Source organism: Mesoplodon densirostris, chromosome 1 (assembly GCF_025265405.1).
Source record: "Mesoplodon densirostris isolate mMesDen1 chromosome 1, mMesDen1 primary haplotype, whole genome shotgun sequence".
NCBI lineage: Eukaryota > Metazoa > Chordata > Mammalia > Artiodactyla > Ziphiidae > Mesoplodon > Mesoplodon densirostris.
Window position 1 is genome coordinate 152,439,064 of NC_082661.1, and position 26,555 is coordinate 152,465,618.

Consider the following 26,555-nt stretch of genomic DNA (forward strand, 5'->3'; position numbering starts at 1 on the left):
GCTGAGGCTCACATAAAATGTATTCATCTAGAGAGCTGAATTAACTCATCCTAAACAATAGGGTGGCACTGCAATAGACACCATTGGATATATTGTATATTTTCTTTAGAAAATCAAACACATGTAAGGAACCAGACTTTAGAATTTTATCAGGCCCTCCATTAATTCCAATTAGAAACCAGGGTCTAGCACAGGGCTTGGCACATAGTAGCGGTTGAATAAACATTTATTTAATACATCAATGAAAATGGTCACAGCAAAAGCTCCAAACAAAGGAAATTATAATAAACAAAGTTTATTGATTAATCCAGAAACATAGCAATTAAAAAAAAAAAGTATAAACCAAATTATTGCTTTCAGTCAATGAAACCAGGCGCCCCATGGATGGGAGCTCTGTTTAACCAACACAACTCTTACAGCGCTGAAGGCCATTCTCGTTGCAAGCCGTGCACTTCAGGGCCTTGAAAGAGTCCGTAAAGCAGTTTCGAAACACTGACATTTTGCTCCCGTGGCAGACGGAGCACGGAAGAAAGCCAAAGCCTCCACAGGAGGGACACTCGTGTGGATGCTGCACTCTCTGGATAGGTGGCAGGGGGACAAGAGAGGATAGAACATGTGTTAGCATGACAACTCCATCAGCCCTCCTGTCTTTCTGTACTGTGGATGGTCATAAAACAATATCGGCATAATATGGCTGGGGACCTGAAATCACCTACCATTAATATACAATAGACGCAGGGGAAACACTAACTGAAGTTTCCTTCATTATCTCATTGATGGCCATCAATAGCATAACCTTGGTGTGTAAGGACTGGTACCTTCTAGGTTAAAGGGCACACACTTCCAGAAATCCATCATATGAAAGCACATGTTTACAAATCAAATATTTCAGGAAATGGTCATTTGCATTAAAGGAAAATACTGTAACTTTCCCTTTAGTATCACGTCACAGTTTTATATCTTTGTTTATAGAATAGTAGGACTAATAGTGAGTCTGGAAAATAAGAAAACTAAAAGCTGGAGTGGTGAGCCACTGTCAACTGAAGATCCATCATCGTACTGCACATGTGAATAATGCTTTGTTTTTTTAAAAGCACTTTCAAATGCATTACTATATAGAATCTTCCCTCATCTCACCCTTCACACACACTGACACCTTCTTCTGTAAAGCAGTTAATTCAAGCAAGATTATCCTCATTTTATATTTAAAGAAACAGGCATAGAAATCTTAAGACATTTATCCAAGCCTGTAAAATTACCCACAGTAGCTCTCAGCCTTTCTACCTCAAGTAAAAATAAAGTATCCATGAAAGTATAATGAAATTAACTAGCAAAGATGTTAGGGATATTTTGAAAATTATCCATTTGTATTTCTATTTGCTTTTTTGAGCATGTGACTTTTACTGGAGTCTACTAGCAGCATCCATTTGCTGCTGGGAGTCTAGGATCGATTACAGAATGAATACAAGGAGAACGTGAGTTAATACCAAGCTTCTGACTTGCAAAATAGGAATTTGAAGCAATGTTTGAAAGCCCATCTTTGTGACAAGAGTAATTGCTAAAGTAAGCTTGGGAAATGTAGACACACACACACACATGCACACACACAATCACACTCAAACATACCTTACATACTTAGACATACATAGATTTTCCCTGGAAGTTCACAGCTGTACTTAATAAAGTCTCCAAAAAATCCAACTGAAAAGGTAACCGATTAACTAGGTTTAATCTACCATGTCCCCAGCAAGAAACATTTTCCCAGAAAACAACTATAATTTTCTCATAATCAGTACCCTGTGGAATGTACTTTGGGAAACAAACATTCAGGATATGATTGCTTTAAAATTTATATATTCCCAGAACACTTTTCAGAGATGCATATTCTGTATATAGTAAGATTTGTTTACAGTTACCATTTGACTTTGCTATGATATCAAGATGGCAAAATCCATGTCATATCTTATTTTTAGTAACACAGAATTACTTTGATGGAAAGTAGTGATTGCCAGTCTGAATGACACAAACAAGGAATGTTGTCAAGTTTGTAGATACCCAAAGCTCTTCTATAAAGTTAGATTGTATGTAGTAACTTAGTTTCTTTGTAACTGGGTTTTTGTCATTTCTTTGTGCAAGGTTGACCAAAAAATGGTCAGAACATGGTATACTACATGTTCCTGTGTCCTAAGTCCAATACCTCAGTAGACAGCTTTGTCCTCAGTGCAAGATGGAAAAAAAATTCCCCAAATTTAAACAGTGTTCCAGGTTGGAGGAAGGAGGAATAACTGAAGTTAACAATAGTCATTATTAGTAGTAACAAAACAGACTTCCACTTTCAATGAAGTGGTTAACAAGAGACACTTTGACCTTCAAGCAATTAAGAAATCTAGGGTAGCTCTTCAGTGCCCTGGAGCCCAGCAAAGCTGGAAACCAGGCAGACTTCATTGAGAATAGCACCCAGTAAGAGTACTAAATCTACAGAGTGCCCCTTTTCTGAATAGTGGTTTGGGTAGAGGCATGTCCCTTGGGGGTGGAATTCAAGAAAAAAGGTGTGCAAAATCATCCTCCCTTTTACCTCTTTCTGTTCATATATTCTTGGCAAGGGAATTTTAAAAAATAAAACTCAGTGGTCTCGTTCCACAAATAAGTCCACATTGCCAGGAACTGTGCAAGGTGTAGGGAATATAACAGTGAACCAGAGACCTCCCTGTTCTCTTAGTAGTAGCTCTCAGCTACAAATAAGGATTTATTAGTGAAATAATGATTAATAATGACTAATTTTATTGAGTGGCTAATACGGACTAGGCAATGTTCTATTCACTTTACATGATTCACTCATTAAATCTTCTCAACAACCCTTTGAGTAAAAGGCGGATCTCATCATAGCATTGCAGAGATTCTGATGACATTATTTGAGGATGGTCTTGGTCTATTTGTGATTCCATTTAAAAATGATGATGTAGCTTTTTGCATTCATATATTAATTTTATTTTAGGAAATTTATTTGTGGTCTTCAAATACATCCACTCCATACTGCAGTCATCTGAATTGAAGCCCCCAAGCATTCCCTAGTCTCTAACAAAGGACCAAGGGGACAAGGGGGGAGTTCATGAATGACTGTCAAACGGGTTTCCTTTGTAGCACAAACTCAAATTTCATAAATATAAAGAGTTTTTGCTGTTATATAACATAGAACAGCATGCTAAGATCAAGGGTACTCAGTGTTTTCTTCAAGATCAGGAAATGAATGCACTTCTTATGTCTGAACTCAGATCATCTAACCTTATTTTAGGAGAGCTAGAAAATCTCTTAAGTATTTTACCAAAGAGGAAACAACTGATCTGAGTCTCCACGACCATAAACCCCATCATCCAGGTTGTCTATGAAGCAGACTCACTCCATGTAACAGATTATCAAAGAATGAACACTTGGCATATAATCATCTCTGGATGACTCACCTTTTTCTATGTATTTTGTTTTAAACTATATTCAATAGTTTATTGAATAAAGAGCTGGGAAAGAAGCCCCTGAACAAAATGCTGACACAGAGGAAATTTGTTGCTTATATTCCCGAATGCATAAGCCAGATGTATGAGTCTGATTCTTGACCCAATGAGATGTACTGCCACAATCCTACTTAAAAAGAGGTTCCAATTTCAGAGAGAGGCAGCCAGAGCACTTGGCCTGATTTCCCAGGTGAGTAGGTGGTACTCTGCTGCTGTAGTCTCTGAACATGCTGTGGCCACCCACACCACGGAGAAGCAACATTACCCAGAATGGTGCTTCTCCAGGGAGTGTCAGGCCAGTCTTTGATAGCTCCAATGCCTTGTACAGACAGCCTGTGCCATTTCCAGCATCCTCAGTGTATAGCTGGGAATCTTACCTCTGTTCTTCATAAACAACAAATCAGGCTTTACAAGGAAAAATGTACAAAAGTGGACACTATGTTGGCAATCTCACCAGCAATGACAACAAAATGTTTGCCCATATCTTTAAAAAAACAGCAAGGCCGAAGCTTACTTAGAGCTTCTCTACCCTCTGAGATCTTTAATCCAGTACCTGCCATAACAAGGTGATTGCTAATCATCTCAGGGATGCCCTGACTTCCTCTGTGTGGGCAACATCAGGATCAGCTATCCATCTCGGTTATTGTTTGGGGGAAATCCTTAGACATCTCTTTGCTTTTGATCTTTGGCCTGTTTATTAATATAAGTAAATACATAAATATATAAATAAATTTTACCCCCCAAATGGTGTTTTTTTTTTTTTTTTTTTTTTTTTTGCGGTACGCAGGCCTCTCACTGTTGTGGCCTCTCCCGTTGCGGAGCACAGGCTCTGGACACGCAGGCTCAGTGGCCATGGCTCACGGGCCCAGCCACTCTGTGGCATGTGGGATCTTCCTGGACTGGGGCACGAACCCATGTCCCCTGCATCAGCAGGCAGACTCTCAACCACTGTGCCACCAGGGAAGCCCCCAAATGGTGTTTTTATTCATCTTTTTCACCCAAGCATTCTCTTACATAAAATAATTCTTTTTCTCTTCTTTTTCATTGATTAACTGCTTTGCCTTCTCAAAAACAAACAAAAAACTAAACAGACAAAAAAAACCTTGGATGAAAGAGGATTCATTCATCTATTCACTCAACAAATAATTATTGAGTGCCCATTATTTTCCAATTCCTGTTCTAGGCGCTAGAGGTAAAGAACAGAACAAAATAGACAAGAATCTGTGTCCACGTAGAGCTCATATGTTAATGGGAAGATCCCCTGCAAACTGTCCTAGGAGCAGAACCCACACTGGTACAGGTAGCCTTATTAAATCCAAGTCTCATACCAGCTATTGCCATATTTTACTTGCTTCTGCTGCCTTTGGCCAGCTCCTCATGTTTGAGGCCACTGACAAGTCTTCATCAGTGAATCAGGCCCCCTCAGGTTCCCCGAGCAATTTTCACTTAGATGGGAAGTATGCTAGAATTCTTGGGCCAGAAAACTTGAAATTTGATTTGCTGACACCGTTTCTGATGACCCATCTGCAGATGCTAAGCCTCTTTCCTCTTCATTACTGGGGTAACTGCTGAAAACTGGGGCCTGAATTATAAAGACCAGGGTGAAGAGTTATGTAGCACCCAAGTAACAGCAAATTAGAACTTAGTAGGAGCTGTCTCTTCAGAGCTTTCTCTCTGAAGTTATTGCCAATTTTCCCATCTTCCACAATGCCACACTAGCATAAGGTCCAAGTGTTAAAATTCAGTCTCTTTCCTGGACCTAGTACTCTGTCTACCTCCCAGTAAAATTCTCATCTGGGCCTTGGGTCCTGCCACATTTGATCAGATTTCCCAGATACCTACATGATACTTAATTTGAGAGTGATGGCCGCATAGATTCATGGTTAAGATTATGGAGTCAGGCTTATTAAAATCATGAATCAAACACTCTCTGTAAGGTCTGGAGCAAGTGACTTAATCCTCTGTGCCTCCATTCTCTTGTCTGTAAAACAGGGATAATAATAGAACCCACCTTGCAGAGTTATTGTAAGGTTTCAATAACTGAATACATATAATACCAAGAATATTACTTGCTACTTAGTAAGGACTCCAATGTTTCCTACCTCAGGAATATTAAACTCCTGTTTCATTTCCAAAAGCCAACCAGAAGAATGGAATGGGTTTGGATCTAAATCTTGTCCTTTATCCATTTTTTCTGGTTCTTCCAACTGCTTCTCCAAGACCAGTCTCTTTGCCTGGGTGAGTTTGTCTTAAACCCCAGGCCCCTCACAGGCAGAGTTCAGGGCTTTCTGGATGGCTGCAAATTCTCTACCAGTTTTGTTATATGGACAAAGCAGCCCAACAGAGTTATAACACCTTACAAATCCTATGAACAGTAGAAGCCAGTACCGTACTATTGTATATATTTCAACATTAAGTATAGTTTTAAATGTTTCTGGCTTATTTATGTCATCTGTAGAATTGAGACAGACTTAATGAAGAACATAAAATCCTCTTTCAAAATTCTTTGAGCTGAGATAAAGAGAGAGGTTATGTTAATATATAGCATGGTGGTGTTAATCAAGTTGCAGAATTAAGAATTATAGACTCAAAAGAATAAAGTCCATGAAGAGCTAAGTCAATCGTCAACCTTTAAAAAGAAGAGTAATGAGGGACATTCACTTTATAAGACTCTAAAAGATGCTTTTAAATCACAGAAATAACAACAGTAGGATATTGATACAACAGGAACAAATAGAACAATGGAACAGATTAGAAAGCTCAAAGACCCAGGTACATATGGGGATTTACTATAATAAAAAATTGGCACAGGGCGCTTCCCTGGTGGCGCAGTGGTTGAGAGTCTGCCTGCCGATGCAGGGGACACGGTTTCGTGCCCCGGTCTGGGAAGATCCCACATGCCATGGAGTGGCTGGGCCCATGAGCCATGGCCGCTGAGCCTGCGCATCCAGAGCCTGTGCTCCGCAACAGGAGAGGCCCACGTACCGCCCCAAAAAAAAAAAAAAAAAAAAAAATTGGCACAATAAAGCTATAAAAAAATAATAGATTATTTAATAGATGATGTTGGAAAGCTAACTCTCCAAAATGGAAATGATTCTACATGAATGAAAGAACTAGAGTGAAAATTTATAAAGTTAATAGAAGAAAATGTTAATAGATGAAAATGTAATTAATAGAAGAAAATGTAGGATAATATCTTTGTGACCTTAATATGGAAGGATACTTCATAAATAAAAGTTCAAAAGCCCCCAAATAAGGAAAAATAGTGGATTTGATTATATCAAAAGATTTCTGTTGGATGAAGGACACCAAGAAAGAAGCTAAAAAGAGGGAAGGAAATATTGACAATGGCTAAAACCAACAAAAAGCTAATATCTAGGGCTTCCCTGGTGGTGCAGTGGTTGAGAGTCTGCCTGCTGATGCAAGGGACACGGGTTCACGCCCCGGTCCGGGAGGATCCCACATGCCGCGGAGTGGCTGGGCCCGTGAGCCTTGGCCGCTGAGCCTGCACGTCCAGAGCCTGTGCTCCACAACGGGAGAGGCCACAACAGTGAGAGGCCCGTGTACCACAAAAAAAAAAAAAAAAAAAAAAAAAAAAAGCTAATATCTAGAATATAGAAGGATCTTCTGAGAATCAACAACAACAACAAAAAAGACAAATCCAACACTTTTCATGGGCAAGGATAAGAATACACAACTTACAGAAGAAGAAATTTAAAAATTTAACAATTATACAAGGAAATGCCCAAACTCAATGGTTATCAGAAAAACATTCATTAAAATGATAAGGCAATATCTCTCTATACCTACTACCCTGGCAAAAATTAGAGAACAGAAAATTGGAGAACAATATAAAACATTGCCAGGAATGTGGGAACATACGAAACCTCTTTCTCCACAGGAGGGAGTGTTGGATGCTGCAAGCATCATGGAGAGCCATCTGGCACTACCTGAAAAACTGGGGCTATGCATAAGCTATTACCCAGAGATTCCTACTCTCAGAGAAATCCACAAGCAAACATGGTCAAGGTTGCTCCTTGCAGCACTGTTTGTTTGAGGGAGAAGTTAGAGGACATCAGTGGAAAAAATGAGTAGATAAAAAATACTGGGTGGGCTCCATGCAGCTGCATTGTCCAAAATAGTAGCCATTAGTCGGATATGGTTAATTATTTTATTTATTTTAAATTTTGTATTTAATTTTACTTGATTTGAATTCAATCTTAAATCAAGTAAAGTTAAATAAAATTAAAAATTCAGTTCTTCAGTCACACTAGCTACATTTTAAGCACTCAGTAGCCACATGCAGCCAGTGACTACTATTTTGGATAGTACAGATATAAAAAAGTTTCATCATCAAAGAAAGTTCTATTCAACAGTGCTGTTGTGGAAAAGTACACAGCAGTTAGAAGAAATGGATTAAAGGTTTGCATAGCAATATAGATGGTTCTTAAAAGCATAGTGCCTAAGAAAATAATTTGAAACACAATTAGGTACATTACATGACATCATTTGTAAGAGTAAAAACGTGCAGAGAAAATAATAATACATATTAACCAAGTTAAATCACTTAAATAAAACATACATATTAACCCAAATTGATGGTTTCATGGAGTTGGAGTAGAGTATAGGAACAAAAGGAAAGAAATGAACCCACCCATACAGATTTTAGAGCTGAGAGGAAGTTTAGATTATCAAGTACACACCCTCATTGTGTTTGTCTTTCTCGGTAAAATTACTATATGAATAAAACATGATTCCTAACACCAAGTAGTATATAGTTCATTTGGGACATGAATTAAATGCCCAAAGACAAGTAATACAAAAATTAAAAGACTTTGATAAACACCTAAGAAAAAGAGGGATACAGGAATGCAGAGGTGTGAGAGATCAGGAATGATGTGGGGAAGAGGTGATACTGCAGATGGGCCTTGAAGATGGTGGAGGGGAATGAGGAAATGGAACAATAGCAGGCTTGCACAAAGGAATGGTAGTAAAAAACCACGAAGTGGAAGGAATGGTAGAGAATCAGAAATGAGGTCAGCAAAGGAGACTGGACCAAAAAGAGCTGGCGTGGCACAATAGATACTATGTAACCATATTGCATAGTTCACCTGGGAAAGTCTGGGTTCAGGTTCACTGCCCCAGGATAATTATTAATTCACCCTTTTCACTCTCAAGGTGTCCCAGTTTAGACTATAAAAAATATATATATATTTTATCCTACATATAGAGAGAAGTAGGCTGATAAAATACTGGAGCAGAGAGGTATTAAGGGCTTCCTGGTTGCATATTGATTTGATAACATCATATATTTGAATAAGTATTTCTCAGATGTTGTCATTATAAATATAGGAACAAAATTAAAAGGTGCCCTTTTGGATAAATAACTTTTTCTGTAATCTTTAGAAATGATGAGCTGGTCTGTAGGAAAAATAAAATAATTTAAATAAAAAATTTTATATGTGCTTCAAGATAATGGCCTGACATGAAACACCTCATCAACATCTCTATAACAGAGAATTAGGCTCTAATAAAGCTGACTGGAATTTTCACCTAATACTACGAGGTTGTTAGACACTAACACTAAAGTCACTCTAGCTGGAGCAAACCTCACCATAGGTGGTAGCAAATTAAAACCGCCACATGTATCCTGTTACATATTTGTAAGAACACAGAGAAAAAAATTCAATTAGGAAAACTCAATTACAATCAGAGTGTGTTGAATGTTTTGATTACTAAAAATAAGTTGCTAAAAGCACAATTACCTCAATTTTGGTTAAGAGGTCTTGCAGTTCTCCTGATTCATTCATTGACAAAATTTTCTCAGCACCCTATTAACAAGAGAGGGTAGGGGAGAAAGAAAATCCATTTTGTTAGTATTTGAGAAAACAAAGTTCTATCCAGGAAAGTTTAACTCACAAAATACTGAACAGGATTTTTCCCTTCAGATCTAAGTAAACTCAGAACCAGGAGGCCAAAGAGGAGAGGAAATTTCTCTTTCCTTTCACATACTCTCCCATCTAGTGAGGCTAATTGTGGGCAAATGAGGACTGCCAGCAGAAGGTGAGCACTGGGAAGTCCATGCCTGTCAGATGAAGTCCAGAGATGGAAGGTTCCAGCACACCCTTCAGAGCTGTTCAGGGAGCCTAAGCCAGCCACCTGGGAAAGGAAGCCTCTGAGCAAATCCCCAGCCTGAGCTGCCTCTGCCCTATTCCAGGCAGTCCTGGACATGCCCTCCTCAGAATCCTTAGAATCCATGTCCTTAAGGTTATGCCCTCCTTAATGCTATTAAGATAACAGCATCTAATAATAATGATAATAATAAAATTAATAACCACCCACAGTAATTAAGCACGTATTAGGAGCTAGGCATCCAACATCATCTAATTTGATGTGCTAGGCTCACTTAATGGTAGAAATTGAGCCTCAATGAGATTAAATAACAATTGCAAGGTCACCCAGAGAGAAAGCAGAGTGGGAATTTGAACACAAATGGGGAATTACTCCAGAGTCAATGGAATAAAACTCGACTTAAAAATGAGAACTTTACCTAAAAACGCAAGAGGGAGGAGATATGGGGATATATGTATACGTATAGCTGATTCACTTTGTTATAAAGCAGAAACTAACACACCATTCTAATGCAATTATACTTCAATAAAGATGTTTTAAAAAAAACAACTTTACTGTGAAAATGAGAACTGGGATGATGTACGCACTTTCCAACAAACTAATCATGTTTCTTTGAACTACCCCATTTTCCTTTCCTTTCCAGCCTCTTCTTACCTTCTCCCACTCTACTTCTCAACATGCAGCCATACAGGCCATAGAAGGAAGAAGTTATTCTTTCTTTTTTTTTTTTCTTTTTTAAAGAAAACAGACATTTATTTTTCACAGTTCTAGAGGAGGGAAGTCCAAGATTAGGGTGCCAGCATGGTCTGGTTCTTTTTTTTTTTTTTTTTTCTATAACATCTTTATCGAGGTATAATTGCTTTACAGTGGTATGTAAGTTTCTACTGTATAACAAAGTGAATCAGCTATAGGTATACATGTATCCCCATATCTCCTCCCTCTTGCGTCTCCCTCTCACCCTCCCTATCCCACCCCTGTAGGTGGTCACAAAGCACCGAGCTAATCTCTCTCTGTTATGCGCTGCTTCCCACTAGCTATCTATTTTACATTTGGTAGTGTATATATGTCCATGCCACTCTCTCACTTCATCCCAGCTGGCCCTTCCCCCTCCCCGTGTGCTCAAGTCCATTCTCTACATCTGAGTCTTTATTCCTGTCCTGCCCCTAGGTTCTTCAGAAACTTTTTTTTTTTTAGATGCCATATATATGTGTTAGCATATGGTATTAGTTTTTCTCTTTCTGACTTAATTCACTCTGTATTAAAGACTCTAGGTCCAACCACCTCACTACAAATAAATCAATTCCATTTCTTTTTATGGCTGAGTAATATTCCATTGTATATATGTGCCACATCTTCTTTATCCATTCATCTGTCGATGGACACTTAGGTTGCTTCCATTTCCTGGCTATTGTAAATAGAGTTGCAATGAACATTGTGGTACATGACTCTTTTTGAATTATGGTTTTCTCAGGGTATATGCCCACGAGTGGGAATGCTGGGTCGTATGGTAGTTTTATTTTCAGTTTTTAAAGGAACCTCCATACTGTTCTCCATAGTGGCTGTATCAATTTACATTCCCACCAACAGTGCAGGAGGGTTCCCTTTTCTCCACACCCTCTCCAGCATTTATTGTTTGTAGACGTTTTGATGATGGCCATTCTGACTGGTGTGAGGTGATACCTCACTGTAGTTTTCATTTGCATTTCTCTACTGATTAGTGATGTTGAGCATCCTTTCATGTGATTGTTGGCAATCTGTATATCTTCTTTGGAGAAATGTCTATTTAGGTCTTCTGCCCATTTTTGGATTGGATTTTTTGTTTTTCTGATATTGAGTGGCATAAGCTGCTTGTATATTTTGGAGATTAATCCTTTGTCAGTTGCTCTGTTTGCAAAAATTTTCTCCCATTCTAAGGGTTGTCTTTTCATCTTGTTTGTACTTTCCTTTGCTGTGCAAACTTTTAAGTTTCATTAGGTCCCATTTGTTTATTTTGTTTGTATTTGTATCACTCTAGGAGGTGGGTAAAAAAGGATCTTCTGTGATTTATGTTAAAGAGTGTTCTTCCTAAGTTTTCCTCTAAGAGTTTTATAGTGTCTGGCCTTACATTTAGGTCTTTAATCCATTTTGAGTTTATTTTTGTGTATGGTGTTAGGGAGTGTTCTAATTTCATTCTTTTACATGTAGCTGTCCAGTTTTCCCAGCACCACTTATTGAAGAGGCTGTCTTTTCTCCATTGTAAGTTCTTGCCTCCTTTGTTGTAAATTAGGTGGACTATAGGTGCATGGGTTTTTCTCTGGGCTTTCTATCCTGCTCCATTGATCTATATTTCTGTTTTTGTGCCAGTACCATACTGTCTTGATTACTATAGCTTGGTAGTATAGTCTGAAGTCCGGGATCCTGATTACTCCAGCTCTGTTTTTCTTTCTCAAGAATTGCTTTGGTTATTTGGGGTCTTTTATGTTTCCATACAAATTGTGAAATGTTTTGTTCTAGTTCTGTGAAAACTGCCACTGGTAGTCTGATAGGGATTGCATTGAATCTGTAGATTGCTTTGGGTAGTATAGTCATTTTCACAAGGTTGCTTCTTCCAATCCAAGAACATGGTACATCTCTCCATCTGTTTGTATCATCTTTAATTTCTTTCACCAGTGTCTCATAATTTTCTGCATACAGGATTTTTGTCTCCTTAGGTAGGTTTATTCCTAAGTATTTTATTCTTTTTGTTGCAATGGTAAATGGGAGTGTTTCCTTAATTCCTCTTTCATATTTTTCATCATTAGTGTATAGGAATGCAAGAGATTTCTCTGCATTAATTTTGTATCCTGTTACTTTACTAAATTCATTGATTAGCTCTAGTAGTTTTCTGGTAGCATCTTTAGGATTTTCTACGTATAGCATCATGTCATCTGCACACAGTGACAGTTTTACTTCTTTTCTGATGTGGATTCCTTTCATTTCTTTTTCTTCTCTGATTGCTGTGGCTAAAAGTTCCAAAACTACGTTAAGTAATAGTGGTGAGAGTGGACAACCTTGTCTTTTTCCTGATCTTAGTGGAAATGGTTTCAGTTTTTCACAATTGAGAATGATGTTGGCTGTGGGTTTGTCATATATGGCCTTTATTACATTGAGGTAAGTTCCCTCTATGCCTACTTTCTGGAGGGTTTTTATTATAAATCGGTGTTGAATTTTGTTGAAAGCTTTTTCTGCATCTATTAAGATGATCATATGGTTTTTCTCCTTCAGTTTGTTAATATGGTGTATCACATTGATTGATTTGCATATATTGAAGAATCCTTGCATTCCTGGGATAAACCTCACTTAATCATGGTGTATGATCCTTTTAATGTGCTGTTGGAATCTGTTTCCTAGTATTCTGTTGAGGATTTTTGCATCTATGTTCATCAGTGACATTGGGCTCTAGTATTCTGTCTTTCTGACATCTTTGTCTGGTTTTGGTATCAGGGTGATGGTGGCCTCATAGAATGAATTTGGGAGTGTTCCTCCCTCTACTATATTTTGGAAGAGTTTGGGAAGGATAGGTGTTAGATCTTCTCTAAATGTTTGATAGAATTTTCCTGTGAAGCCATCTGGACCAGGGCTTTTGTTTGTTGGAAGATTTTTAATCACAGTTTCAACTTCAGTGCTTGTGATTGGTCTGTTTATATTTTCTATTTCTTCCTGGTTCAGCCACAGAATGTTGTGCTTGTCTAAGAATTTGTCCATTTCTTCCAGATTGTCCATTTTATTAGCAAATAGTTGCTTGTAGTAATCTCTCATGATCCTTTGTATTTCTGCAGTGTCACTTGGTACTTTTTCTTTTTCATTTCTAATTCTATTGGTTTGAGTCTTCTCATTTATTTTCTTGATGAGTCTGGCTAATGGCTTATCAATTTTCTTTATCTTCTCAAAGAACCAGCTTTCAGTTTTATTGATCTTTGCTATCGTTTCCTTCTTTTCTTTTTCATTTATTTCTGATCTGATCTTTATGATTTCTTTCCTTCTGCTAACTTAGGCAGTGTTTTATTCTTCTTTCTCTAATTGTTTTAGGTTTAAGGTTAGGTGACATATTTGAAATTTTTCTTGTTTCTTGATGTAGGATTGTATTGCTATGAACTTCCCTCTTAGAACTGTTTTTGCTGCATCCCATAGGTTTTGGGTCATTGTGTTTTCATTGTCATTTTTTTCCAGGTATTTTTTTATTTCCTCTTTGATTTCTTCAGTGACCTCTTTGTTCTTTAGCAGTGTATTGTTTAGCCTCCATGTGTTTCTATTCTTTACATATTTTTTCTGTAATTGATATCTAGTCTTATAGTATTGTGGACAGGAAAGATACTGGATACAATTTCAATTTTCTTAAATATACCAAGGCTTGATTTGTGCCCCAGATATGATCTATCCTGAAGAATGTTCCATGAGCACTTGAGAAGAAAGTGTATTCTGTTGTTTTTGGATGGAATGTCCTATAAATATCAATTAAGTTCATCTTGTTTAATGTGTCATTTAAACCTTGTGTTTCCTTATTTATTTTCATTTTGGATGATCTGTCCATTGGTGAAAGTGGGATGTTAAAGTCCCCTACTATTACTGTGTTACTGTCAAGTTCCCTTTTTATGGCTGTTAGCATTTGCCTTATGTATTGAGGTGCTCCTATGTTGGGTGCATAAATATTTACAATTGTTATATCTTCTTCTTGGATTGATCCCTTCATCATTATGTACTGTCCTTCTTTGTCTGTTGTAATAGTCTTTATTTTAAAGTCTATTGTGTCTGATATGAGAATTGCTACTCCAGCTTACTTTTGAATCCCATTCACATGGAATATCTTTTTTCATTCCCTCACTTTCAGTCTATATGTGTCTCTAGGTCTGATGTGGGTCTCTTGTAGACAACATATATATGGGTCTTGTTTTTATATCCATTCAGCCAGTCTATGTCCTTTGGTTGGAGCATTTATTCCATTTACATTTAAGGTAATTACTGATATGTATGTTCCTATTACCATTTTCTTAGTTGTTTTGGGTTTGTTACCATAGGTCTTTTTCTTCTCTTATGTTTCCTGCCTAGAGAAGTTCCTTTAGTATTTGTTGTGACGCTGGTTTGGTGGTGCTGAATTCTCTTAGCTTTTGCTTGTTTGTAAAGGTTTTAATTTCTCCATCAAATCTCACTGAGATCTTTGCTGGGTAGAGTAATCTTGGTTGTATTTTTTTGCTTTTCATCACTTTAAATATGTCCTGCCACTCCCTTTAGGCTTGCAAAGTTTCTGCTGAAAGATCAGCTGTTAACCTTATGGGGGTTCCCTTGTATGTTATTTGTTGCCTTTCCCTTGCTGCTTTTAATATTTGTTCTTTGTGTTTAATTTTTGATAGTTTGATTAATATGTGTCTTGGCATGTTTCTCCTTGGATTTATCCTCTATGGGACTCTCTGCACTTCCTGGACTTGATTGACTATTTCCTTTCCCATATTAAGGAAGTTTTCAACTATAATCTCTTCAAATATTTTCTCAGTCCCTTTGTTTTTCTATTTTTCTTATGGGACCCCTATAATTCAAATGTTGGTGCATTTAATGTTGTCCCAAAGGTCTCTGAGACTGTCCTCAATTCTTTTCATTTTTTGTTTTTATTCTGCTCTGTGGTAGTTATTTCCACTATTTTATCTTCCAGGTCACTTATCCTTTCTTCTGCCTCAGTTATTCTGCTATTGACTACTTCTAGAGAATTTTTAATTTCATTTATTGTGTTTCTCATCATTGTTTGTTTGCTCTTTAGTTCTTCTAGGTCCTTGTTAAACGTTTCTTGTATTTTCTCCATTCTATTTCCAAGATTTTGGATCCTCTTTACTATTGTTACTCTGAATTCTTTTTCTGGTATACTGCCTATTTCCTCTTCATTTGTTTGGTCTGGTGTATTTTTTACCTTGATGCTTCATGTGCTGTATATTTCTCTGTTTTCTCATTTTGCTTACCTTACTGTGTTTGGGGGTCTCCTTTTCACAGGCTGCAGGTTTGTAGTTCCCGTTGTTTTTGGTGTCTGCCCCCAGTGGGTAAGTTTGATTCAGTGGGTTGTGTAGGCTTCCTAGTGAGAGGTCAAGTGCCTGTGTTCTGGTGGCTGAGGCTGGATCTTTTCTTTCTGGTGGGCAGGACTGCGTCTGGTGGTGTGTTTTGGGGTGTCTGTGAACTTAATGTAATTTTAGGCAGCCTCTCTGCTGATGGATGGTGTTGTGTTCCTGTCTTACTAGTTCTTTGGCATAGGGGGTCCAGCACTGTAGCTTGCTGTTTGTTGAGTGGAGCTGGGTCTATAATTGAGATGGGGATCTCTGGGTGAGCTTTCACCATTTGATATTGCATGGGGCTGGGAGGTCTCTGATGGACCAATGTCTTAAACCCGGCTCTCCCACCTCAGAGCCTCAGGCCTGACATCTGGCCAAAGCATGAAGACCCTGTCAGCCACACGGCTTAGGCTTATAAAAATGCATCAAGCATCACTGCATAGAAGTCTGATTTTCTCCTGTTGTAATTCACTTTCCAGTCCTTGCAGATTGGCTGTATTAGGTCACTCTTCTGACGCTCAGCAAGGCTGCTCACCACTCCAGTCAGCAGCTCATTTCCCCAAAGTTATTATTTCTAATCAAAGGCAGAGACCACCTCTGCCTTTTTCACATGACATCCCTGGCAAATAGGTGTGGAATCCATTTTTGATCAATCAGCAAGACAAATAGAAATATCATCACATAAAAAATACTTCTTGGATTTCTCTTTGTGCTGGGTAGGGTGGAAAACACAAAGACTAATTTAAAAAATAAAAAGGCCCTAGTGTTAGGAGATTACAATATGTTTTTATGTAAACACACAACCAAGTAACCCACAATGTAGAATGGGAAATAACTGCCAAATGTTAATGATGCAGAAAAGATGAACCAGGAGATCACAGCAGGGAGTAAAAAAGATCTGCTTATGGAAAAGACTTTCTGACGTTGGTAGCATTTGATCTGGACCTTGAAGATTAATTGAGGTTTCTAAGGGTAGGCAAGTCTGGCAGAGATGTACAGGAGCCTTTAGTTCTGGGTTTCATTTACTTCAGTTTATTTTACGTAACTCAGATGATCTTAATCACCATCAGGAATGTCAACTTGATAAATTAACAAAGTACAATGAATGAATACACAGGGTTACAGAGAACACATGTAGTCCTATGAGGCAAGTTATATTCTTTCATTTGTCGGTGGTTTTGTCAAGAATACAGACATGAGAACAAAGTAAGGAAAGCACCAAAACAAAACATTAAAGCCTAAAGCACAATAACTGGTAATATTTTACTTTTGCTACATTCTCTTTCTTTTATGAGTTAGCTAAGCTAAAATGGGAGAAGCCTCAGGGAATTTGGTACATGAACTAAGCAGTAAGGAGAATATGTGGCTCATTTTTCTTCAGAGAAAATGTACCCCAGTGACTCCAAAGAATATGAATGTACCAGTGCAGCTATCATACATCTTCTTTCCAGATCTTTTCTTACTTTAGCAGGGTGCCTTAGTCCACTGTTTAGAATACCATGCATAGGCCAGGAAAGGACTATCACACTACCCCTAGATATATGAAATTTGCTCTCCTCAGCCAAATCATTCCAGCACCATCAGTACTATGGGAGCAGATTCCATGTTTCAGGAGAAACTCAGGCTCTGCTCACATCAAGCAATGTAACTAAAGGCCTGAGAGTCAATGCTCTTGGAGACACCTGGGTGTCGAGTGCACAGGTGGTGGACTAAGTGCTTAAGATGGGAAAAAACTCTGCTCTCTAACAAAGAACTGAAAGCTGAGTATCTCCATGCCTCTCACTGTGGCTACTCAGTGTGGCTTCCACCCACAGGTCCACGTGGCCGGCCCTCAGCTGGTTTCCTTGGGAGGAGACCTCTGGTTCCTGTGCTACGGACTGAGCAGATACAATAGCCAAAATCCCTTGCTTCTCCATGGGGTTCCACATCCCCACCCTCCACCTGATCTTGTCCTTGCTTAACCTAAGTGTGAGATCCTACAGGGAGGACAAGGAAATCAGATGGTGTCCTCTCTGCTCTTGGGGAGCAGCAGCAGGATGGGGATCTCAGCCTAGTTGGCAAGTTTTAGGGAAAACTTGGATTCCTCCCATCCTGAGACTTGAGACGTTTACCAGGGTAACTCCCAACCTGACCTGTCTGCACTGCATTTACATATTCCAAAGATCATATTCCCTGCAGTTTTCTATCAAAAGCTTTCCAATTATTACTTGGCCTATAATGAAACTCTTGTGTCCACAAAAGGGAGTATATTTCCTTAAGTATCAACATTCTTAGGAAATAATATTTTCCTGGCTGGTATTTGGCTAAGAATGTCACATATGAGTTTGTTACTTTTAAAATATAACTCCACATCCAATTCCATGCAAGTGGAAATTAATTAATCATTCTATTACTTGGCACAGTTTACCAAGACTGACAAGATATCTATGGAAATATTTCTAGTATATTTTTCAATTAATTTAGAATCATTTTTTCTGAAAATTAATACCTTCCTGAAAATAATGAATAATAGTGATGTGTTAAGTGGTTTACAGACATTGGCTCTTTTAATCATCAGTGAGAATTAAGTATTATAATTACAATTTTTGAAATGAAAAAACTACATTTCTTCAAAGAAGACATACAGATGGCCAACAAACACATGAAAAGATGCTCAACATCACTAATTATTAAAGAAATGCAAATCAAAACTACAAAGAGGTATCACCTCAAACCAGTCAGAATGACCAATATCAAAAAATCTACAAGCAATAAATGCTGGAGAGGGTGTGGAGAAAAGGGAACCACCATGCACTGCTGGTGGGAATGTAAATTGATACAGTCACTATGGAGAACTGTATGGAGATTCCTTAAAAAACTAAAAATAGGGCTTCCCTGGTGGTGCAGTGGTTGAGAGTCTGCCTGCCGATGCAGGGGACACGGGTTCGTGCCCTGGTCCGGGGAGATCCCACATGCTGCAGAGCGGCTGGACCCGTGAGCCATGGCTGCTGAACCTGCACGTCTGGAGCCTGTGCTCCGCAACGGGAGAGGCCACAACAGTGAGAGGCCCGTGTACTGCAAATAAATAAATAAATAAATAAATAATAAACTAAAAATAAAACTGCCATATGACCCAGAAATCCCACTACTGGGCATATACCCAGAGAAAACAATAAATCAAAAAGACACATGCACCCCAGTGTTCATTGCAGCACTATTTACAATAGCCAGGTCATGGAAGCAACCCTAAATGTGCATCAAGAGAGGAATGGATAAAGAAGATGTGATATATATATATATATATATATATATATATATATATATATATATATATATATATGATGTGGAATATATATATTCTATATATACAATGGAATATTACTTGGCCATAAAAAGGAACAAAACTGGGTCACTTGTAGAGACATGGATGGACCTAGAGACTGTCAAACAGAGTGAAGTAAGTCAGAAAGAGAAAAACAAATATCATATATTAATGCATATATGTGGAATCTGAAAAAAATTGTTACAGAGGATCTTGTTTACAAAGCAGAAATAGAGACACAGATGTAGAGAATAAACATATGGATACCAAGGGGGAAGGTGGGGGGTGGGATGAACTGGGAGATTGGGATTGACATATATACTATTGATACTATGTATAAAATAGATAACTAATGAGAACCTACTGTATAGCACAGGGAACTCTACTCAGTGCTCTGTGGTGACCTAAATGAGAAGGAAATCCAAAAAAGAGGGGATATATGTATATGTATAGCTGATTCCCTTTGCTGGCAGTATAAACTAACACAATATTGTAAAGCAACTATATCCAATAAAAATTAAAAGAAAAAAAAAGAAAAGAAAAAACTAAAATTTGAAGAGAATAAGGAAGGTACCCCAGGCCTCTCAGTCAATACAAGGCCTGGACAGATCTTGAATTCAGGTCACGCTGACTCCAAAACCTACACTGTTTCCATTGTGCCAGCATACTGCCTGCTCACTGTTACAACATAATTGTATTAGTGGGAAAATGATAACTTCTCGTCTGGGGAACATGACAATCTGTGGGTACACCTCTCTGCTGACTAGGTGCACAAGAAGGTCAAGCAAATGAGAGATTTCACAGCAATGACTCCAAACAGAAAGAGAAGCTACAGCACATCCCAGTTTTTTGTTTTTTTTTTATCTCAGCACCACGCTTTATTCAGTTATTTCAATATGCCAAGAAAGGACCTATTTCATTAACCTTCAATACATGAAATTAGCTCTATTCTTAGTCACCACTTCCTACCTTAAAATTCTGAGCAGTGAGCTATGACATGTGAACAAGCCACTTTATTTTACGTGTGACAAGCTTCTCGAAGATAAGACTTTATATAATCTTTACTCATATATGTATTACCAAAGAAGAGACTCACAGCTTTGGAGGAGATGGTATTACACAAAAGATCACACAAATAAATGTAAATTTATCTGTCATAAATACTACAAAAGAGACATCGACACAAGATGCTGTGAAAGCATATAATAAGGTGATTTTAACCTACTCAAGAAGGTTAGGGAAAGTTCTCTCCATAAAGTAATGATTAAGTTGTTGTCTTTAATGGTAGTTAACTGAGCACAGAGATAGAATGGAGGAAGGATATTAATTTCCAGGACAATAAGGTTACCAAACATTATACATACATGTCCCTTTGGGGTCAGCATTTTCTCCAGTTCAAGATAAGAAAAGCTATATTCAATGAAACTTTCTATGAGATTCTGTACTGTATTTTGATTTGGTGCCCTGGAGGAAATATAGGTAAGATACCAGGCCACAGCATAAGCAATATATTTTATAAGCTGAAGAAAACAATAGATTGGTATAAACCAGCTTGGATTTAGCACACTCTTCTAGATCTCTGGAAAAAATTGCTAGGTCAAGAGTTTCCAAACACCATTATCAAAAAACCAAAATAAACAAATACAAACATCTAAGTATTTTTCTCTCAAATACAAAATTATGTAAAATTGCACATACAGGTATTAGCTATCTCCATGCTGATATCCAGGCTTTAGAATTTTAGATGGAAACCAGTATTTGAAATCAGGGCCTTATTTCTGAGGGGCCCGGAAGAACAACAACAACATAAATGTTCTCATTAACCAAAACCAAGCACAAATGTATATATACATTATATATATGGGGTGTGTGTGTGTATATACATATATAGTATCTATATTATTATCTTTTACTTTTATTTACATTTAATCATATACCACTTCACCATACTGAAAAATCAGTTTGCATTAAAAGATCCAATTTACAATATAATAAATACTGAATAGGAATTCATGACATAGGAAATGTCCTATGTAAATCTCAAAATGATAGCTATGATTGGGACTTAGGTTTGATTCTGAGCCAACTCCTCCACTAAAACAAAGTCTTTCTTAGCACAGTAGTCTAAATAATGCAATGCCTTACATAAGATTTTAGATGAATTGACTAATATAATAAATAATCCTTGCCTTTTTATTAACTATAAAAATATGGGAATTATGTATATGTATAGCTGATTCACTTTGTTATAAACTAGAAACTAACATACCATTGTAAAGTAATTATACTCCAATAAAGATGTTAAAATAATTATATATATATATATATATATATATATATATATATATATATATATATATATATATATGGTCTTCAGGTAAATGCCATCACAGAAATAGCTCTTGAACCAAACAGTACAGGTTTTCATCTCTCCTGCTGGCTTAAACCAGGTTCCTTTTCCCTCTCACTTAAATGTCTCCCTGCATTTATTTATCTCTATATATTTTATTATATCTTTGAGTGACTGGGATGAAACCTAAACTCCTTAGCACAGTCTACAAAGGCCTTCCCTATCCTTTTGGAACAACCTTTTCAGCCCTGTCCTGCAATACCATATGCTGATACTCTGAATTTCTCCCTTTCTCCTGGACAAAGCAGGTCCTTGCATGAGGCAATATGCCTTTGCACATGCTCCATCCTTTTGCCCAAAGCTTCTTTTATCCTCCCACCCTCTCCTGGAAAACTCCTATACATCCTTCCAAACCGAACTGAAATGTTACCTTCTCAATGAAATTTCTTTGATTTTCTAAGACAAAAATCAGTGCTTTCCTCCTCTGTGCTCTTAGACCACACTTTGCCCCACTGCACAGCGAGTCCAGTGGTGATTACAGGTACAACTTCTTCAAGGACCAGCACTTTGTGGGGTGCACTGTACACACTCAATAAATATTTGCTGTATTTATGTCTTCCACCTTTTTGTAGTAAATGCAGTATTAAATTCCAAAATGGCCGTTTCTTATAATTGCCATTTAAAAAGGAAAATAAGCTAGGTCATGAATCAAAATGCACCTTGGTGGAGGTAATCATGCAAGGGACCAAGATAGAATGCCAGATACCTGGAGGAGTGAGAGTGATGAAGACAGTGTAAATGATTTCCCCTAATCATCAATTCTCTCAGCTGATGGAAAGTAAAGAACAAGCCACTGGAGGTTGAACTCTGATGAAGACCAGGAGGCTATGACTGTCTAGTGCTGTCTGCTAAAGGATCCTTCTGCTATGTAAACAGGAGAGCAGATGGCAGAGCTGGTGTTTAAGGATCCCAACCATTATGTAGCAGGATGCCTGCCAAAGGATATGTTCAATAAACATGTATTTCTGTGGGTGCCATGCACCCCAGAATGGAAGGTTACATCAACCCTGGAGATGGGTCACCTGAGCCCAGCTGACAAAGGCAGGATTGACTTCAGGAATTAGCTCTGGATCTTCTCCAGCACATGAACAAACTCCACTGAGACCCTGGAATTCTACACCAGACCCTTAGGCCTGGAAACTGTTCAAAGCAACTGTAGCAATATCCCACCAGTGTCTTAAAAAACACAATAAAGTCTCCCGTGGATAATCTTATTCTAAAAAGCACAGTTTTCCTCTGTTCCTGGCAGGAAGAATTAAGTGTAAAATTAACTAAACTAGCTGATGTGTTTTGTGCAATTATATAATACAGACTTTTGGTGTTAGAAAATGCCTGGTAAAGACAGTGATTAAATTTTTCAGTGTAGTTATAAAGAACAACTTCCCATGGAGGCTAATCTTGATTTTGTTTTAATAATAAAGCCATATCATCAAAATAGATGATCATGACAAAATGTATTACTTTCTTTCCTGTGGCAGAAGGCCATCTCTCCTTTTCCTTTAAAATTAATATCATATCATATAAAAATGACATCAAGTCACCAGGCTAAAAAAAAAAAGGATAGTATTGAAGGTAGAGCAGAATAAGCCAGAAGACTTATGTTATTTAATAGATTTAGGATTGTTGTCTACTGTGTCACAAAATTTTCTCTGCATAAATTGAGTTTTAGAATGCAGTGATTAAGCTCACCAAGGTGTTTTTTTTTTAACTGAGATATAATTGACATATAACATTTTACTAGTTTCAGGTGTCCAGCATTATGATTTGATATTTGTATATATTGTGAAATGATCACCACACGAAGTCTAGTTAACATCCATCACCATACACAGTTACAATTTTTTTCTTGTGATGAGAACTTTTAAGATCTACTCTCTCAGCAACTTTCAAATATGCAATACAGTACTACTAACGACAGTTACCATGCCATACATTATATCCTGTGACTTATTTATTTTATAACTAGAAATTTGTACCTTTTGACCCCCTTCACCCATTTTACTCCCCCCTGCACCGCCCCTGCACCTTTGGCAATCATTGATATTCTCTGTATCTATGAGTTTGGGGGATTTTTTTTGGTTTTGTTTCATGTTTTTTTTTTTTTTTTTTTTTTTTTTATTTTACAAATTTAATCAGTTATACATATACATATGTTCCCATATCCCCTCCCTTTTGCGTCTCCCTCCCACCCTCCCTATCCCACCCCTCCAGGCGGTCACAAAGAACCGAGCTGATCTCCCTGTGCTATGCGGCTGCTTCCCACTAGCTATCTACCTTACGTTTGGTAGTGTATATATGTCCATGCCGCTCTTTCACTTTGTCACAGCTTACCCTTCCCCCTCCCCATATCCTCAAGTCCATGCTCTAGTAGGTCTGTGTCTTTATTCCTGTCTTACCCCTATGTTCTTGATGACATTTTTTTTTAAATTCCATATATATGTGTCAGCATACAGTATTTGTCTTTCTCTTTCTGACTTACTTCACTCTGTATGACAGACTCTAGGTCCATCCACCTCATTACAAATAGCTCAATTTCATTTCTTTTTATGGCTGAGTAATATTCCATTGTATATATGTGCCACATCTTCTTTATCCATTCATCCGATGATGGACACTTAGGTTGTTTCCATCTCCGGGCTATTGTAAATAGGGCTGCTATGAACATTTTGGTACATGTCTCTTTTTGAATTATGGTTTTCTCAGGGTATATGCCCAGTAGTGGGATTGCTGGGTCATATGGTAGTTCTATTTGTAGTTTTTTAAGGAACCTCCATACTGTTCTCCATAGTGGCTGTACCAATTCACATTCCCACCAGCAGTGCAAGAGTGTTCCCTTTTTTCCACACCCTCTCCAGCATTTATTGTTTCTAGATTTTTTGATGATGGCCATTCTGACTGGTGTGAGATGATATCTCATTGTAGTTTTGATTTGCATTTCTCTAATGAGTAAAGATGTTGAGCATCCTTTCATGTGTTTGTTGGCTGTCTGTATATCTTCTGTGGAGAAATGTCTATTTAGGTCTTCTGCCCATTTTTGGATTGGGTTGTTTGTTTTTTTGCTATTGAGCTGCATGAGCTGCTTATAAATTTTGGAGATTAATCCTTTGTCAGTTGCTTCATTTGCAAATATTTTCTCCCATTCTGAGGGTTGTCTTTTGGTCTTGTTTATGGTTTCCTTTGCTGTGCAAAAGCTTTGAAGTTTCATTAGGTCCCATGTGTTTATTTTTGTCTTTATTTCCATTTCTCTAGGAGATGGGTCAAAAAGGATCTTGCTGTGATTTATGTCATAGAGTGTTCTGCCTATGTTTTCCTCTAGGAGTTTGATAGTGTCTGGCCTTACATTTAGGTCTTTAATCCATTTTGAGCTAATTTTTGTGTATGGTGTTAGGGAGTGATCTAATCTCATACTTTTACATGTGCCTGTCCAGTTTTCCCAGCACCACTTATTGAAGAGACTGTCCTTTCTCCACTGTACATTCCTGCCTCCTTTATCAAAGATAAGGTGACCATATGTCCGTGGGTTTATCTCTGGGCTTTCTATCCTGTTCCATTGATCTATCTTTCTGTTTTTGTGCCAGTACCATACTGTCTTGATTACTGTAGCTTTGTAGTATAGTCTGAAGTCAGGGAGCCTGATTCCTCCAGCTCCATTTTTCGTTCTCAAGATTGCTTTGGCTATTCGGGGTCTTTTGTGTTTCCATACAAATTGTGAAATTTTTTGTTCTAGTTCTGTAAAAAATGCCATTGGTAGTTTGATAGGTATTGCATTGAATCTGTAGATTGCTTTGGGTAGTAGAGTCATTTTCACAATGTTGATTCTTCCAATCCAAGAACATGGTACATCTCTCCATCTATTTGTATCATCTTTAATTTCTTTCATCAGTGTCTTATAATTTTCTGCATACAGGTCTTTTGTCTCCTTAGGTAGGTTTATTCCTAGATATTTTATTCTTTTTGTTGCAATGGTAAATGGGAGTGTTTCCTTGATTTCACTTTCAGATTTTTCATCATTAGTATATAGGAATGCCAGAGATTTCTGTGCATTAATTTTGTATCCTGCAACTTTACCAAATTCATTGATTAGCTCTAGTAGTTTTCTGGTAGCATCTTTAGGATTCTCTATGTATAGTATCATGTCATCTGCAAACAGTGACAGCTTTACTTCTTCTTTTCCCATTTGGATTCCTTTTATTTCCTTTTCTTCTCTGATTGCTGTGGCTAAAACTTCCAAAACTATGTTGAATAAGAGTGGTGAGAGTGGGCAACCTTGTCTTGTTCCTGATCTTAGTGGAAATGGTTTCAGTTTTTCACCATTGAGGACGATGCTGGCTGTGGGTTTGTCATATATGGCCTTTATTATGTTGAGGAAAGTTCCCTCTATGCCTACTTTCTGCAGGGTTTTTATCATAAATGGGTGTTGAATTTTGTCAAAAGCTTTCTCTGCATCTATTGAGATGATCATATGGTTTTTCTCCTTCAGCTTGTTAATATGGTGTATCACATTGATTGATTTGCGTATATTGAAGAATCCTTGCATTCCTGGAATAAACCCCACTTGATCATGGTGTATGATCCTTTTAATGTGCTGTTGGATTCTATTTGCTAGTATTTTGTTGAGGATTTTTGCATCTATGTTCATCAGTGATATTGGCCTGTAGTTGTCTTTCTTTGTGACATCCTTGTCTGGTTTTGGTATCAAGGTGATGGTGGCCTCGTAGAATGAGTTTGGGAGTGTTCCTCCCTCTGCTATATTTTGGAAGAGTTTGAGAAGGATAGGTGTTAGCTCTTCTCTAAATGCTTGATAGAATTCGCCTGTGAAGCCATCTGGTCCTGGGCTTTTGTTTGTTGGAAGATTTTTAATCACAGTTTCAATTTCAGTGCTTGTGATTGGTCTGTTCATATTTTCTATTTCTTCCTGAGTCAGTCTTGGCAGGCTGTGCATTTCTAAGAATTTGTCCATTTCTTCCAGGTTGTCCATTTTATTGGCATAGAGTTGCTTATAGTAATCTCTCATGATCTTTTGTATTTCTGCAGTGTCAGTTGTTACTTCTCCTTTTTCATTTCTAATTCTATTGATTTGAGTCTTCTCCCTTTTTTTCTTGATGAGTCTGGCTAATGGTTTATCAATTTTGTTTATCTTCTCAAAGAACCAGCTTTTA

General features: G+C 37.7%; 1 protein-coding gene across 1 annotated transcript in view; it reads right to left on the minus strand.

Moving 5' to 3' along the window:
* Positions 1-397: 397 nt before the first annotated feature.
* Positions 398-26,555, minus strand: part of GRXCR1 (glutaredoxin and cysteine rich domain containing 1) — a 349,214-nt gene continuing 323,056 nt past the window's right edge. Inside the window, exons 3-4 of the mRNA XM_060110554.1 lie at positions 9,272-9,337; positions 398-577 (exon numbers count right to left, since the gene is read on the minus strand). Coding sequence (XP_059966537.1) covers positions 398-577; positions 9,272-9,337 — 246 coding nt within the window. The remainder of the gene's footprint in view (positions 578-9,271; positions 9,338-26,555) is intronic.